At 35.1% G+C, this 17,652-nt stretch overlaps 1 protein-coding gene across 1 annotated transcript; it reads right to left on the bottom strand.

The window, feature by feature from the left end:
- Nucleotides 1–2,364: 2,364 nt before the first annotated feature.
- Nucleotides 2,365–17,234, bottom strand: cabp2b (calcium binding protein 2b). The gene is made up of 7 exons (XM_058798293.1): nt 17,029–17,234; nt 9,776–10,018; nt 3,660–3,690; nt 3,436–3,567; nt 3,145–3,254; nt 2,917–3,064; nt 2,365–2,633 (listed from the first exon to the last, which is right to left on the bottom strand). Exons 1-7 carry the CDS (start codon nt 17,032–17,034, stop codon nt 2,608–2,610), a joined length of 696 nt encoding a protein of 231 aa, XP_058654276.1. The 5' UTR covers nt 17,035–17,234; the 3' UTR covers nt 2,365–2,607.
- Between the last annotated feature and the right edge of the window lie 418 nt (nt 17,235–17,652).

Raw genomic sequence — 17,652 nt, 5'->3', positions numbered from 1 at the left:
ATTAGTTATTTTACATCAAGTTAAGCTAACTGAAAAATAGTAATGTTGTAAATAGTAATGTAATAGTAATAGTAATAGTAACTAGCTGAAAGAAAATAATTATATTGTATTTTAAATATTTAAATATTTTATAAATATTTTATTTACTTATGAAAATATTTTTTTAATGATTTTTTAATACCAACCCTGGTTTAAATATATCAGTTAGTTTATGCATAGTATAATCAATGGTGCATTAACTAAAAAGACAAATGTAAAAAAAAGTATTTATTTTATTTTATTTTATTACTTTTTTTTTGTATATTTTCTTTAAAAACATGTTTATATTTATAGTTTCCATTTTCATTTTCATTTGTTATTAGTAATTAAGTTATTAGTTAGTTTTTAAAAATGTCTTTATAGTTTTTAGTCATTTTTATTTGTTTTACTTTCAGTTATTTTAGTACATCAAGTACAACTAAATGAAAAAGAGAAGTTTTGAAATAAAATAAGAACTAGCTGAAACAAAATTAAAAATAGAAAAAATTGAAATTTATTATTTACAAAAGTTTTTTTTAATGGTTTTAGTTTAAATACTACACCTAGTACAGTATCAAGGGTACACAAACTAACCTCTTTGTTTTCTTCAGCTGGGTGGGCTATCAGTACCCCGGATACCGTGGCAGCCAGTACCTGCTGGAGAAGGGTGAATACAGACACTTTAACGAGTACGGCGCCCGTTGCCCTCAGTTTCAGTCTGTGAGGCGTATCCGTGACATGCAGTGGCACCCACACGGCTGCTACACCATGGCCAGCAAGTGAGGGCCAGACCAGGAGAGGAAGAGGAGAGGTGGAGTAGAGGGAGAGGGGCGCAAGAGAAAGGAGAGGAGGAGAGACGTCTGAGAGGCTGCATCTTCCCCGTGTTGCTGCTATGAAGGGGCAGATGTTTTTGGGATGACAGACTCCCTGGCTCACATTGCAGTCTGTGTCTGTCGAGCTGTTAAAGCCCAGCGGGGCTGTGATTCTCCCAGGCCTCTGAGTGTCTCTGTTTGGGACGGAGGCACCAATAAAAACACTTCCCTCTTCCTCCCTATTTCCTCTCCTCTCTTTCTCTCCTGCATGATTTCTTTTTTCCCTTCCATAATTTATTTCAATTTTTTGTCATCTGTTCTTTCCCCGGCTCACATCCCCCTTTCCCCAGGAGGATGGAAAGAGAGAGGGAGAGATGAAGGGATGAGGAGAGGAAAGCTCCTGTGCCCTAGAAATCTCCCTTTGCCCGCTGTACAGAATCCTGGTCACCTTTTGAATAAAACGCTAAAAGCTTGATACCAGACTTTTGTCTTTGTGAATCCGTCATCATGGCTGTCAATAAAAATCTTGACAAACATGCAGTAATAGGAAACAGTAGTGCATTTTAGTTTAAATGTTGTAGGCTTACATCCTCATTTTTAGCATTTTTAGCATTTTAATTAAGTTCGATTATTTTAATAACTGTGAAATAGCCCAGGTTTACATCAACTAGCAGCCATCTTGGATGTTTATTGGATCCCCTTAACCACTGCATCTAACTGATATAAATAGGCTATATACTGAATACTGAATTAGATTTACGGAAAATAAAGTTTTCCTATTTTTGTTTACAGCACATGAGCTGCTGTCTATTTTTTAAGACCCAGCCTGCAGATGGCGGTATTTCCATCCATGCATCTGAACTACACGGGAACGCGTCTGTTGAGTTTACGACACTAGTCTAATATAAATATAACAAATATATAAAAAGTTCTCTGTTAGGATATAGATCGATCGTTTACATAAATATAGGCGAATAAAACAGCAGTAATACTTTTGATGTAGAATGGTAAAAAACAAACAAAAAAAACAATAATAATAGCCTAATTCAGTTTAGACTAGTGTAGGCCTACATTAAAGTTTATCACTGTCATTATTCTGAAAATGTTCCAGACCTGCTGCTGGAGAAAGACGGACACGATACTGTCATCGCTGGTTTGACGGCCCAGTCATTTGTGATGGCTAAGGAGAAAGAAAATAGGCTATGCATATTTTACAGAACGCCTTTTATAGGCTTTTATCTAATAAAACACAACATTTGTTCCCCAACGTTGTTTGTTGTGCCCAAACAAAAGAAAGTCTGTCACTGCAATTCAACAGCCCTTCATCAGATGATACCAATGGCATAAACTAGACACGTTACATTACCATTTCTGTAAGAAAAACTTTGCAAACCAAAACAAACCCCAAAAAGTTTTAATTGAGTTCATGGGGAATTAAATAGACTGCTCACTATGATAAGAAGAGACATAAACAGGTAATTAACAAACCACTGTAATCAAATGATTTTATTTTATTTTTAAAAATGAAGCACACTATACAAATTCAATTCACTCGTAATCAGACAAATATATCTTTGAAAATACCAATAAAACAGTACATTTACAACATTACTCTACTGAAATGAGAAACTGCTCTTAATGATGTTTACTTAATAAATCAAATGAAGAATAATTTACAAATGGTATCTATGGAGGCATATCGAAAACATTCAGATAGCTGCACCATGTGTCCCTCTTAGAGTCTCGTGATGAAAATATAGTCTTTCTGTGTGGCTTCTCAGCGTGACATCATCCTCACAAACTCTGGAAGATTGAGTGAGGAAGAACAAAACAAAAAGAAAACAGAAGAACATTCAGTGAGGTAAACTAAAAATGTTAAGAAAAGCATTAGGCTGATGATACATGGGGGAATGTTTTGAGCAATGTTGCCATCAACGGTCAACAAGGTGAGACACGACCGAGCTAAATTATCCACATAGAAATTTCTCACCCATTCTCAATGGAAAAGTGCCCAAGAAAATTGCTCAAAATGTTGCCCCGTGTAAAATCAGCCTTAGTTGTCATTATTTGTCCATCATTCCTTTACCTTCAAAATCAACAAGTCCGTCCCCATTGAGATCGGCATCACGAAGTATATCATCAATATCCCTGGAATTCAGCTGCTCCCCCATTAGCTTTTTCATGGCTTCTCTCAGTTCTGTGATGCTGATTTGCCCATCACCATTGGAGTCAAACTGCACAGCGGGAAATTGCTGGTAAGGACACTGATGGCTGCAGTCAACACAGTGGTACATGTGTAAGTGAGTGTGTTTACCTCTTTAAAGGCATCTCTGAGCTCCTTGACTCCGATCATGTCTGCAGTCTCAGCCAGCATTTTGGGGCCCATGAGCTCCACAAAGTCCTCAAAGTCGATTTTACCCCCACCTAAAAAATACAGGAATATATCTTTAATTTAATACAATTATTTAATATTTGTATATATAGATATTTTTCAAAATCCTAAATTTTCAAAATCCCAGGTATTATGGTCTAAGAAGTTTGAACTATAAAAATGTTTTCATGAAGGCAAGCATATCATAAATGCTCTCTGAGTGAAGTAACTCACTTATTTGTTGACTCAGTTCGATGAGTTCCATCTCTGTCGGCATGTATCCCATCGTCCGCATGCATTCGCCCAGGTCCCTGCAGTTGATGTAGCCTTTGTTCCTATCAAACTCCTTAAAGGCTTCTCTTAGTTCTGCATGAACACAAGGCAAGAGGTGATGAAATGCATGAACAGAATGTTTTACAATCTAAATCTTATGTGAGGTGTGTGATTTCTGTGAATACCTTCTATCTCCTCTGGCCGCAGCTCCCTGTCCTGTTAAATCAAGACACATAGTAAGATGTTAAACACTGATGCATTTGAAGACATGTCTCTCTTTGACGATATCTCTCTCTGAATCATCAAGCAGACTCAAACTAAACATACGGGTGGGTATGGGGAAATGACAAAACTGGACAAAATGCGAGTTTGAGGACTGGTTCCAGTGTGTAATAATGTCGTGACATGGGTAGTCACTAGATTACACAGTGAAAGTTGCCTGGCAACATCTAAAAGATAAGAAGATTTGGGGAGTTTAACTTGAGGAGGACCCAGAGAAAGACGCAACACATTGTCCAGAGAGCGGATAGGTTAAATGGAGAGCCATATGAGAAAATCCCACGGATGATTCTCTTTTCCATTAACAGCTTTGTGTATAATACCCAATACCATATAGTACACACAAACATTGGCATAAAACAGTGGATTACATATGCCACAAATCTAGTGCTAAATCCTTTAGTTAACCGAGTATCCTCACATAACTGTTTAACAAAAGCATTGTAAAATGTGTCATCCATCTCAACAAGAGACTATTTTTATATATATGGATAAAATATATATATATATATATATATATATATATATATATATATATATATATATATATATATATATATATATGTGTGTGTGTGTGTGTGTGTGTGTGTCTAATAACTTTTGTGAAAAATATGGGTGAAATAATATTCCACTGTCATTCACCATAACAGATATATTTATGTAAAAATGAAAGCCAATCAGATTTAAGGACCAGAAGCAACTGTTTTATATAAATGCATGTGTATCAGTACACACACACACACACACACACACACATAAACACTCCTGAAAAAAAAGGATAAAAAATTTATGAAAACTGTTTTCAACATTGATAATAAATGTTTCTTGAGCAATAAATAAGTATATTAAGATCACGTGAAAGATCATGTGACACTTAAGACAATTCCTTTTACAATTTTACTGTATAATTTACTGTATTTTCAGTCAAATAAATGTGGCCTTGGTGAGCATAAGAGACTTCTTTCAAAACATTCAAAAATCTGAAAGTTCCCAAACTACTGAGAGGTAGCATAGTTTGTATGGCTGCCAAACAAATATGTTTTAACCTAACAAACCTACAAACAGCTTCTCTTTTTTACCACTTTAAAGTTGCATAAAGAATTAAATTTCTTTCAGCTGCTCACATGATCTTTTACAAGAAACTGGAGGGAGTGAAATGTAGATGATTCACAATGATCATGAGAAAACTGCTGAAATGGCTGAGATGATGTGATCTTTTGGCTTAATGCAAGGGGAGAATGTAGATGCTGAGACACTGTGATTTAATTTTTCATAGTACATACGAGCTGTGACTTTGCGAAGCCCTGTCTTAGGAAGATGCATGCTGGTCCAACGATGTTATGTAGCATGGTGCAGTTTTGGACTAGTGCATTCAGAGGCCCCTTAAACTCAGAAGTTACTTCATTTTCTCCATCTGCTTCTCCGGGTGGGCGGGGCCCTGGTGCCTCTGGCCCAGCCCCTTTACCCTCAGCCACACCCTTAGGGTGGGGCCACATTTTACTTGAGACATAATCTAATTAAGCACAGTTTAGTCAATTTGTTTGACATGTCCTTAAACTACTGAAGTATTATAATATTATTGAAATACCGATTACTTTCTTTACAATATATCTAAAGTATAAAGTATGATTCCTGTCACACTCTTTTCAATATAACAATTACCACAAACACACAGTCCACCGATACACAGGCCCTGACCTTTAAATACGTTTCTCTTACCTTCTTAATTTTGTTTTTCATGGATGGCTTGGTGCAGTTTCCCATGCTTTAGTCCTCAGTGAAGCCGTTTCCCACCTCTCCTCTTTCTGCCCTTTTTATATAATCAATTTATCTAGCGGACTGACAATACAACACTCACCTGCTTCCATATTAAGCTACTTAAAGTCCACTTTGATTATTTACTAAAACCAACCTAACAAATGTATCTATAAACCTCATCTCGGACCCTCTCATAAAGCAAAGCACAAATAACACTAACGTTTCATAAAACAAGCATACTTTTAACTATTCTTGCCATCTTTACATCTCAATCTCCATGTCTCTCCCTCTCTTCCCTATCCACTCACTTTCCTCACAGATTGCAGTCCCATGCAAATGATTTCGTTTGCAGGCTGAAAGAGAGAGATGCAGAGCAGGAGGGGGAGGTAAGGGGAGGGTGAGAATTAGATGAGAAAACGAGAAGCTTTTTTTAATCCCCCTAGTTCAGATTAATGACGGAGAGCCATGGGATGATGTACAGAAAGAGAGAAATAAAGAGCACAAGGGGATTCGAGGAGAAATACATAATAAGTGCAGGAAAGAGCAATGGTTAATTAATCGGGTGATATTCTGCCATTTTGCAATTTTTCAATAACGAATGTTTTTCTTTTTCAGAGAGTTTGGAGTACATATGGTGCAAAATATGTGCACATTTATTTCACTTTGTATTGCTCAACGCTAAATTACCATTAAATAATTAAATGTAAAAAATAGTTTATAAATGCTTTAATGTCTGAGACCAGATTAAAAATCTGGGATTCTAAATGTAATAAAAAAAATTAAATAATAGTGTTGACTTTAATAAATAAAAAAGTCAAAACAAAGTTTCAAGATAAACTTTTAAACAAAGAAACATTATACAAAATGAAGAAAAAATTGTAGTGGAAATAAAGTAAAAGTAAGAGAAAATGAAATGGAAGTGAAGTAAACAATTGTGTACTGTACTAGATCACTCATCAATTCAATTTGTGACACTTTTCATGCAAAGACATATGTTCTTCTTCAAAATCATGCTGGAGAACATGATCATTTAGCCAAACCTGTGGAGTCCACTATTAAAGCAAAATAATTCAAACCAAATAGTAAAATATTCTGAAATTCATGCTAATTTTTCAGATGAACTATTTACTCAAATTGTTGTGGTCAAACTATAATTTGCGATAAAAATGTGTTAGCATTTTTGTTAGTTGTTTCAGATTTTATAGCCATTATATAGGTAGACCACTAAGAAAGATTGCTTAGCTTGTAACATTAGAAGATGACAGAGAAAGAAAAAGGAAGAATATAAGAGATTAGTAAAAGAGACTGTCTATGTCTTTTCAACACTGAGGTTAAAATTGTGTGTGTGTGTGTGTGTGTGTGTGTGCGTGTGCGTGTGATAATCCAGTCTAATCAGAACACACCTTTGGGCAGATGAACAGAGAACCGTTCTTTAATCCGTACTCATTTTTTAGTAAAACCCAGTGACCCAGCCCTGTGTCACCAGCCTGTCAGAACTATAATCTACTCTAATCCACACACATACACGTTTGAGTATTATAATGTGTTTCTGTGCCAGGTTTGTTGTTTTAAAAAAGATGAGCAAATGCTACTGTTTATTGTATAATAATATAGTGTACAATAATAACCATCATGAAGCAAGTGTGGTGTGTACGAGGAGGAATTAGTTTGAGTCTGCATGTTTGGGTCAACAGATTAGAGTCAAGTCAGATGAGGTCGCTCTATGAGCAGCAGAGCATTGTGGGACTGGAGTCCCAGATGTGTTTGTGTTCACCAGCTGCTGCACATGCAGACTGAATGAGTAAAAGCAGTCATACAGTGTTCTCTCTCTCTGTGTGTGTGTGTGTGTGTGTGTGTGTGTGTGTGTGTGTAGTGACAGCGAGACATGACAGGACAGAAGTAAAAATAATCCTTTCAGGTTATGCTGTTATAATCAGTGAGGTTTTGCTTTGACATTAGAGATAAAAAAATTTTAAAAACCACTACACAGAGATGCAGATATACACAAAGTGGTTTGTTTTAGTACAAGGATCTTAAAGTAGTGGCCACTAGGAGGTACTGCCGGTCTACAGAATTTTTGATTTATATTATATAAAATATCAAACATGTTTTTAATATTTAAAATACTAATAGTACAAATTTTTTATTCCTCACGTTATAAATTGAGCAAAAGGTTTGAAAGCCCCTTTCTTAGACTACACTATCTCTAAAGCTGCATTAATAGCTATATAGAAACTATAATTAAAAAAAACTCTTAATTTTTTTTTTTGCCATGGTTCAATTGGCCCAAGATGGAAAACAAAACCTAGCTATCAAACTCTCCGTAGTTTGAGATCCTTGTTTTTGAAGACTGCCATATGTGTAGCGGGGATTTAATTTATTATTAATTCGATTTAGAAATAAAACACTGTCTTTGGATTGCCCACCCATTTAAGTGGAGAGTAGCCTACCTCACACATATCCAGTTCAAATCCCCTGCTTTATTTATTGACTTAAAGATAATCAGATATCAGACTAGTCAACCTAAACTGTGTGTTAACTCTTTTATCTAACAATACCCATTCTCAGGTGACTTAAACTAATGGACAGAGTTTCAGTGAATGGTCTAATGATAATTACTGAACAAACTAAAAATACCAATAGCCTATCGTAGATCATTGTTTTTTAGTACTTTTGACTGCATGTAAGTAAAGCAAGAAAATATGTTACTTCACAGCTTAGGCAATGACTCAGTGAATGCATAATCCTAAATTAGTGTGTAGCTATCTATGTTTCCGAGCCAATTAAATAATTATGACAATAACAAGCAATGATCCCTCTTCCAGAAAGGTGAGTGGGCAAGATTGGGTTTCTAGTGTGCTCACCGCTGGTGATTCAAGCTCAATATCAAGTGATTAGCACTGGATGCAAGGTTATCCTAGTGTGGGAATGCAACACCACAAGGCTAAAACCGGGTCATGAGCGGGTGAACCACGAGGGGACAGATGTGCTTGTTAGGACAGCTCCTTAACCTGTCATCTCATGCCTCACAGACACCTAAGCACCTATCTGCTAATGAAGTCACTCACTCTGGGATGCAAGTACCTTCCCAGAACATATGCAAAAAGTATATGTAGAAACATGTTTTGCCAGGCAAAAAAAAAAAAAGTACTTCATATGGTAACGAACCGGTTTCAGTCAAGTAAAAACGTGACTGAACAGGGTTATTATCATTAACCAAAAAATAAAAATAAAATTAAACAAGCAGTAAACAAGAATTAGAAATGCTGTAACTAACTGAAAAAAAGTTTAACTGGAAATAAAAAAAACTAAAACTGTACTTAAGCTGCAACTAAAACTTAAATTAGTAATGTTTGATAAAAAAAATAATAATATTGATAAAACCTAATTACTAAGTAGCTAAAAATGTAAGTAAAATTAAAATGAAAGCTAAAAAGAAAAAAAAAATTCAATATATTAATAAAACTATAATTGTACATGAATAACACTAAATAACACTGGGACTTAATCAACCTGAGTGTTTTTGCTCCAGTGAAACTGAACCCTGAGTAAACTTTCTAACAAAAGTCAGTTTTAAGGGTCAGGTCAAGTAGAAATTGCTGCGGTTAGTGATTTCTGTGCATACTTAATAAGTTTACCAAGAGACTCCATTTACTTTAAAATAACATTTTAAAATAGTATTTATTTTTATTTATTTATAAAAAATATTTTGACAAATAAAATCAGTTAAACTACTCTTAGATAACATGATGCTATGTTTTTGAATTTTTTTTTACATTGCATCAACAGTTAGATTCAACCAAGGGTACAGTACAGGTGAAATATACAGCTAACCACATATCATGATGGTTATGTTACCATTTAATCAAAATAAATGTTGGGTCTGACTCTGAGCTTCAAGGTTTACAAGTTTGCATTCAACAGTTACTGTTACGGTGAGTGTCAATTAGAATAGAAAAGAAGTGAGTTGGCGGCACCTCAACAAGGCACCGTCCGTATCATGTATCAACAATGTTACCTAACAGAGCACAGACAAGGAATACCCATCAGACTAAAGACCTGCTAGGGCCTTCAAAGTTGTAATGGTTTGATGTATATAGCCACTCCAGTCCTATTTAGCAGTTCTGGTTCTAGCAACACAACAAAGAATGTGAAAACTGAAGTGGACCACAGATAGACTGCTGTAGCTAAAAGAGCACGATATGGCAATATGTGTATGGGATATGAATGATCGCCAGCAGGGGGTGATCTTGTGTAGTCTTACTTGGCCAAAAACAGAATCCACCATAGGTCTGAGGTCGAGCTCTTCTTTCTCCTTTGGTTCCCCAGCCTCGACAGGCTCCTCCTCTTCTTCCTCCTCACCATCTCCACTTCTTCTGGGTGGATGGATGGGCTGATTCTTTTTCTGTCCCATTTTAGGTTTTGTATTACTGTTAAATACCTCCACCACACCCATTTCAACTTGCTTCTTCTGTTTCTCCACCTTCTTCTTGATTGCGGCCTGGACCTGTCAGAAGACACAGGAGGTTAGACATCCTAAACTAAGCTGATGATTAATCAGCAACCAGGGACATTTACATAGCTAATTATAACCATAATTGCAATTACAATCTGCATAATGGGAGTGAAGGACACATAAAGTGTGATTAGAGTGTGTGTTAATTTTAAGAGAAAAAAAAAAAAAAATATCAAGATTTGTTAGTCACTCTAGACTTTGTGCACACAATATTTCTACAAACATTGCAATGGTCGGAAGATGATTTTTTTTCTTTTTAAAAAACAGAATTCTACATATAATACATCCAAAATGTAAAAAAATATGTTATAGACCTACTTCACTTTACTGCAACACTCTAATCCTGCAGATTTACAGTTTAATTCAGCTAAGAGGCTACACTGATCTTCAGTCGTCGGAACAAAAAAAGTGTAGTGTGACTGGCCCTTGTGCCAATCAAATTTGACCATATTGTTTTAATCTAGACAATATAAAAAGCATGCTTCACAACATCTTTTTTTTTTCTTTTTTCAAAAAGGTTTACTGAACAATCCCTCCGTCTTCTATTGGTCCGACAAACAGGTAGCCCCGCCCCCAAACTTATGTTATTGATTTTGCCAGAGTGGTCAGAGTGCTCAAACAAACAGGGCAATGTTCTGATCGTGCCACAGAGTTTATGTTTTTCATGGAAATCAATCTAACAATGGTTTATGTATAGTTGTCTGTGCATATTAAGCTGGGATAAAGGAATGTATTTTAGCATTACAAAAATGACTCACTTTACCTTTTAAGCAGATTATATTCATATTTTAAAGACAAATGTCTATAAAATGCACATGGAAGCACATGCATGCACTACTCTACCTGTTTGGCTGTTCTCTCCGGTGGAGCACTCATGCCGCCGGTACTACCTGCTCCTCCTGCTGATCCTTCTCGAATGATCATGAACATCCCTGCAACAATGGCACGCTCTCTCTTTCTCTTTCTCTTCCTCTTCTTTCTCTCTCTCTCTCTCTCTCTCACAGTAAGACAACACCTGTTTTACCCCTCCCAGTGCGGGCCTATCTGAAGTTTCTTCCGTGCAATTACAATTGTTTCTCTCCAGTGAATTTCTCAGAACTGTATTCAGGAACTTAAGCTGAATTAGGAAGATCTGGCAAATGTGGTAATTGTTCTTTAAAAAACAAAAGAAATCAATTAAAAAAGTTTTTCCACATCTTTTAGTCTATACTGACACCTCGCTCTCTCTGTCGGTCTCTAGCTTCTGCTCCTCTGTAAAAGTCCACAGTTTGTCACCCTTCTCTCTTCCCAGGTTTGTTTTATCCAGGAGGGCAAAGAAAGACTGAAGGATACCGTGTCTGCTTTTTGGCCTTCTAACATTCAGGAGGTGACACTCTATCCATCCGATACCTCTCTCCTTATCTTTCGTTTGCCCTTTTCTGTCTGAGTTGCAGGCTGCATTCTAAAGTGCATTGGATTGGTAAGATAAGGGGTTTTCGTGTTAGCAGTAAAAAAAAAAAACAACTAAGGATTTATATGAAATGTGAATGTAAAGGTTTTAACTGATTTGGAATCTGTAAATTAATGATTTTTAAATAAAGTGCAGAATTGAAACTGAAATTGGCAAAGAGGTGTTCTGAAGAACACACTATCTCTGTGTAGCTGCTTTGACACAATCTGTATTGTATAAAGTGATAAAGAAATAAAGGTGAATTGACTAAATCATTTTAATTTATTTTACATGATTGAATCTTATTATTGTAGAACAAACATCAACAATAATCCACAGGTGTTTGTGATCTCTGCTGTAACAGTAATCCTGTAATCTAAACCTGGATCTGTTCTTATCTGATGCCACAACAATCAACCTCTATTTCTTGTGATTCTGTTGTTGGAGTGATGTGAAATCTTACTTTTAAGTAAGCTTTTACCATGTTTAAGCAAAAAAAGTTTCATAAGTGAAAATTACATTGAAATATATGTACCTTTAAATACATTTGACTTGATTCCTGAAATGCAGTTCATTTTTATGATTATGCCAGGTTATGTGCTGTGGCGGTAGTGGCATTTATAAAAAAATAAAAAAGTTCAGTAACTTCAGGTGCAATCTCACCGCAGATTTGTATGGGACATAAACCATGGTGACCTTATTATAGACTGCTTATATGCCCACATTTGTTGTCCCTGACTTATTTCAATGTTAATCTTTCTAGATCTGATCAGTACACTGAAATGTATTTCCCAACATATCTACTCTGCTTGGTTTATCCTACCCTTCATATTTAAGCAGATTTGATGATTATAGCGTGAAATCTTCTCTCTGTCTGTCACCTTCACCTGATGTATAATTTATGGATAAAGAGCTACACTCAGTCAGGGAGGAAGAGAAAGCTCAGTAACGGAAAATGAAAGAGGAGAAAAAAACGGGAGTATGTGTGCGTCAGACACGGTGAACTCAGGGTGAGGGGAGAAGAGGGGATGCCACTGACTGACGACAAAACCGAAATGTAAAACTGCAGGATTGAGTAACAACTCTTTCTGGATTTTTCAAGGATATCTAATTGCGATCTATCAAATGTTAGGGAAAACATAGGAGCAGAGAGGGATCTAAAGGGAGAAAGAGAGACTGAAAGGGTAAGGAAAGGGGTAACAGGGTATAAATAACAAATAAGGGAAATTAGATCTTGTAAAGAAGACAGGATCTATTCCTTATTGATGCTCAGTCATATATATTCAATGCCGTATGTGCACATATCTTGTAACCATGCATGTCTTCTGTTATAGGGCACCGCACTACTATAATTATCAGTTTGATCAGATTTATACCTCATATAGCGTTAAAGCCTGCTATAGTAGATATCATAATTCATTTGATGCATTTCTCTTATTGAAAACAATCATGCATATTTCACAAATAGTATATATGAACACATCAAGTCCGTATCCGCCCCTAAAATCAAGATTTTGGCCTGTGCCACTGCCAAGGTCATGACCTTTCAAAATATTATCATTAATAACAATAATCTGATCCACTGATATTGTATGATTCAAAAATATTTTTAATATTATAATTGCTAAAAAATAATAATAATTATAACAGCAGTGTCCAACAGATTGCATGCAACCTGTTACAAAGAAAATTCAGTTTTACCTTAAAATTAAGATCCTCAAGAAATATTTTATTGTTCTGTAAGGAAAAAATGGAAAAAAATGTAATATTTTAATATATAATTTGTATTGTATTTATTATGGTAATTTTAATTCATCTTACATTTTGTCTGATTATTAAGTTTTATTTCTGGAAATTAAATATACAAATTTATACTGATCATATACTGGTAATATTCAGTTTCACCTACTCTCTCAATATATATATATATATATATATATATATATATATATATATATATATATATGGACGGACGGACAGACAGACAGACAATTTGAATTTTGAAAAAAAAAAAAACACTTTATTACAATTCTTTACATAAAAGCACTTTTCCAAACAATTAAATATTAACCTTTCAATGCCACAAAAATAAATAAATAAAAATTCAACAAAAAAAAACAAAAAAAAAAAATCCAACAATTTTTCAATATACCTTTTAACAGTTGACTATATTAGTAGAGGGGGGAAAAAATAAGTCCCCATCAACAACAGAGCACAGAGCCTCATTTTTACACCATTTCATTTCAAATGTAATAAGATCATCCATGGAACTATAAAAATGAAAATCAATGAGTATTCTAGATTTAACTGTAGCTAAAAACATTGCATTAATATCTTGATCTGAACCCATTTCTATCTTATTTTTCCTACTCATATAAATTGCCAGCTTTGCTTGACCTATAACAAAATTCTAACATTGACAAATAAATCTCTTTTTCCTAACATAGTTAAAGCCAACAATAAATACATTTATAGAAAAAGATTCATTAAAACTATAAAAAACATTTTGTACTAGACTAAACAACCTTTTCAGTCTAAAACAATCCATATAAGCATGAAAAACAGTTTCTCGCTCTAAGCAAAAAGGGCATTCTGTAGTGACATTAGGATTTAAAACTGAAATAAAAGCATTAACTGCTATTGCACCATGTAAAAGTCTCCATTGTATGTCCCCAACTCTTTTACTTAAAGGCGGCTTATACAATGATCTCCATTCTGGTTTATATAACCCTCTTATCAAGCACCTTTTTGTTAAAAACCAACACACAAGCTCTATAAAGAGATTTACCTGCACTTGAAAACATTCCTGAAACATCATCCAAAACAGGTAAAAGAAAAAAATCTAATAAAACATCTTTTTCATTAGGGATATTTTTACTTTCACAATAATCAGATAACAGTTTCAAAATCAAACGTAAGTTTTTTTTTCCATTTTTCTAATAACTGAAAAACAAATCTTCTTGACTTAATTTTCAAACTTAAAGCAACTCTCTCCATATTTTCAAAATCTGGTCCAGACAACTGAACTAGACTTTCCATTGTACATATTTTGTAAGCCACAAGTTTTCCCGTAAGTCCAGGAATATTACAGTCATTTGTTAAATCAAAGTATGTGCTCCATATATTAGCGGCTCTTCAAGTAGCCAATGAAGAGTTAAAATTTTCTTCTCTTTGCACTTTGAACATGTTCCACACTTTAAAAACATTTCTATAAAAAAATAGGCATTCCATTGATATTCAGCTTTGAAAAGTCCATAAAAAAAAGATTTCTGTCCATTTTCAAATTTCCAGGTTTTTGTAAAATTTTACATGCAACTACTTTCCAACTGGAAGTTACTGAACCATTAAGAATTCTTTGCAAAAACTGTAAACGAAAAGCTGCTGTTCTGCTTTGAAGATGTATTAATCCTTGTCCTCCTTCTTCTTTAGGTAAAAACAATACACTCTGAGGAACCCAATGTAACTTATCCCAGAAAAAATTAAAATTAAAATTAACTAAAATTGCTTGAATCTCTGCTAACAAACGTAGAGGAGGATCTATGCAGGCCAACTTATGCCATAAATAAGATGCTACTAAATTATTAATAACTGAGGTTTGACCTCTATATGACATATTTGGGATTAACCACTTCCATTTTTCAAGTCGACCTTTGACTTTTTCAAGGAGTCCTTCCCAATTTTTTTGTACAGTTGCTTCATCTCCTAGAAAAAAACCCAAATATTTAAAACCTCCTCTCTTCCAAACTAAACCAAGAAGAAGGGAAAAAAGATCTCGTTTCCAATCTCCTATTAGTAAAGCTTCACTTTTTGCCCAATTAATTTATTAAAATCGTCAAGTACACTCATTAAAACCTGTACATCACTCTGTTGACTAACAAACACTACAACATCATCAGCATATGCAGAAAGGCTTATACTTTTTCCAACATTAGACAAAATAAAACCTTGTACATTCTTTCTTATTTGTTCTAACAAAGGTTCTATTGCTAACGAATATAGCATTCCTGAGAGTGGGCATCCCTGCCTCACACCTCTAAAAACAGTAAAAGGAGTGCATAAGCCACCATTAATTTTAAGTATGCTCTCAACATCCCTATATAAAACTTTAATTTTATTGATAAAACTCTTACTAAAACCAAAAGCTGCTGTTCTGCTTTGAAGATGTATTAATCCTTGTCCTCCTTCTTCTTTAGGTAAAAACAATACACTCTGAGGAACCCAATGTAACTTATCCCAGAAAAATCAACTAAAATTGCTTGAATCTCTGCTAACAAACGTAGAGGAGGATCTATGCAGGCCAACTTATGCCATAAATAAGATGCTACTAAATTATTAATAACTAAGGTTTGACCTCTATATGACATATTTGGGATTAACCACTTCCATTTTTCAAGTCGACCTTTGACTTTTCAAGGAGTCCTTCCCAATTTTTTGTACAGTTGCTTCATCTCCTAGAAAACCCCAAATATTTAAAACCTCCTCTCTTCCAAACTAAACCAAGAAGAAGGAAAAAGATCTCGTTTCCAATCTCCTATTAGTAAAGCTTCACTTTTTGCCCAATTAATTTATTAAAATCGTCAAGTACACTCATTAAAACCTGTACATCACTCTGTTGACTAACAAACACTACAACATCATCAGCATATGCAGAAAGGCTTATACTTTTTCCAACATTAGACAAAATAAAACCTTGTACATTCTTTCTTATTTGTTCTAACAAAGGTTCTATTGCTAACGAATATAGCATTCCTGAGAGTGGGCATCCCTGCCTCACACCTCTAAAAACAGTAAAAGGAGTGCATAAGCCACCATTAATTTTAAGTATGCTCTCAACATCCCTATATAAAACTTGAATTTTATTGATAAAACTCTTACTAAAACCAAAAGCTTTTAATGTTTCCCATAAATATGAGTGCTCAACTCTGTCGAACGCTTTTTCTTGGTCCAGTGAAATCATTCCAATGTCACTATTTAACAACTTAGAGACATCATAAATATCCCTAATAAGAGAAATATTATCAAAAATTGATCTTTTGGGGACACAGTAGGTTTGGTCTGGATGAATCACCTCATTCATAATTTTTGACAATCTATTTGCTAAGGGCCCTGAAATCCCTGCATTAGCTTCATCAGAAACCTTTGGCAAATCCTTGAAGAAGACACTCTCATTGATATCATCTGATCTATACAGTTTCTCATAAAAGCCAATTGCCCTCCTTCTAATCGCTACAGGATTGGACAACAAAATGCCTTACTTCCTTAAGAAAACGTTTTATGTCATCAGCCTCATAGCTTCTGCTTATGTCAGAAGCTTCTCCTTCAGTCTGTGACATCACTGTACTCGAATCAGACATTTCACTTTCACTGTCCGACTCTTTCTGATCCTCAAACACTTCTCTTTTTTTAGAACACTTTGCACTACTAATGTTTTCCACGTTTTTCCTTTTTGTTGGTACTTTGAACATCTTGTTCTCTGTTTGTATCTCAGACACATCATCTTCCCTCACATTTTCTACATCACTACTCAACAAAGTAGTTTCTTCAGCTAAAAGAGTTTCTGAAATATCCCTACCTTCATTCATTGACTCCGTTGAGGTCGAGCCAGCTTCCACAGGCCCCACAACAGATGTCCCTTGCCCATCAGGTTTATCCGCGGTCAGCACTGCTTCGGCCAGAACGACCTCAGACGGTTTTACAGTATTGTTTTTCTCAGCTCCAGCACTATCCTTACTACTTCCAGTTGCACTAGACTTATCCGGGCATGAACGGATTAAGTGTCCCGATTTACCGCATCCAAAACATTTCATTCTGTCAGTAGTTACAAACACTACATATTCAAAATCATCCACACGAAAATTGAGTGCCAAATCAAGTTCAGCATCATCTTTGACTATCATGAAAGCGAATCTCCTAAATGAAACAGTATGTTTCCATAAAGGAGACTCGCACCCTATCGTGATCTTTTTGATTGGCGAAATCAACTTTCCATAACGTGAAAGTGCTTGTTTCAATATATCATCACTGAGAAAAGGAGGGATATTCGATATTGTGATTTTTTTCGACAGTAGTAAAAGAGGCAGAACAGTTGTAAGCGTTTCATCAATGATTATACCCCGCGCAACCACTTCATTCGCCCTTTCCACCGAATTCAAAAAAATCACGGTCGCGTTATTCATTCTGGATGCAGAGAGAATGT

The sequence above is a fragment of the Onychostoma macrolepis genome, chromosome 14 (genome assembly GCF_012432095.1).
Source record: "Onychostoma macrolepis isolate SWU-2019 chromosome 14, ASM1243209v1, whole genome shotgun sequence".
Lineage (NCBI taxonomy): Eukaryota > Metazoa > Chordata > Actinopteri > Cypriniformes > Cyprinidae > Onychostoma > Onychostoma macrolepis.
The sequence above is the reverse complement of the archived record's forward strand: the minus strand, read 5'-3'. Positions and strand labels throughout refer to the sequence as shown.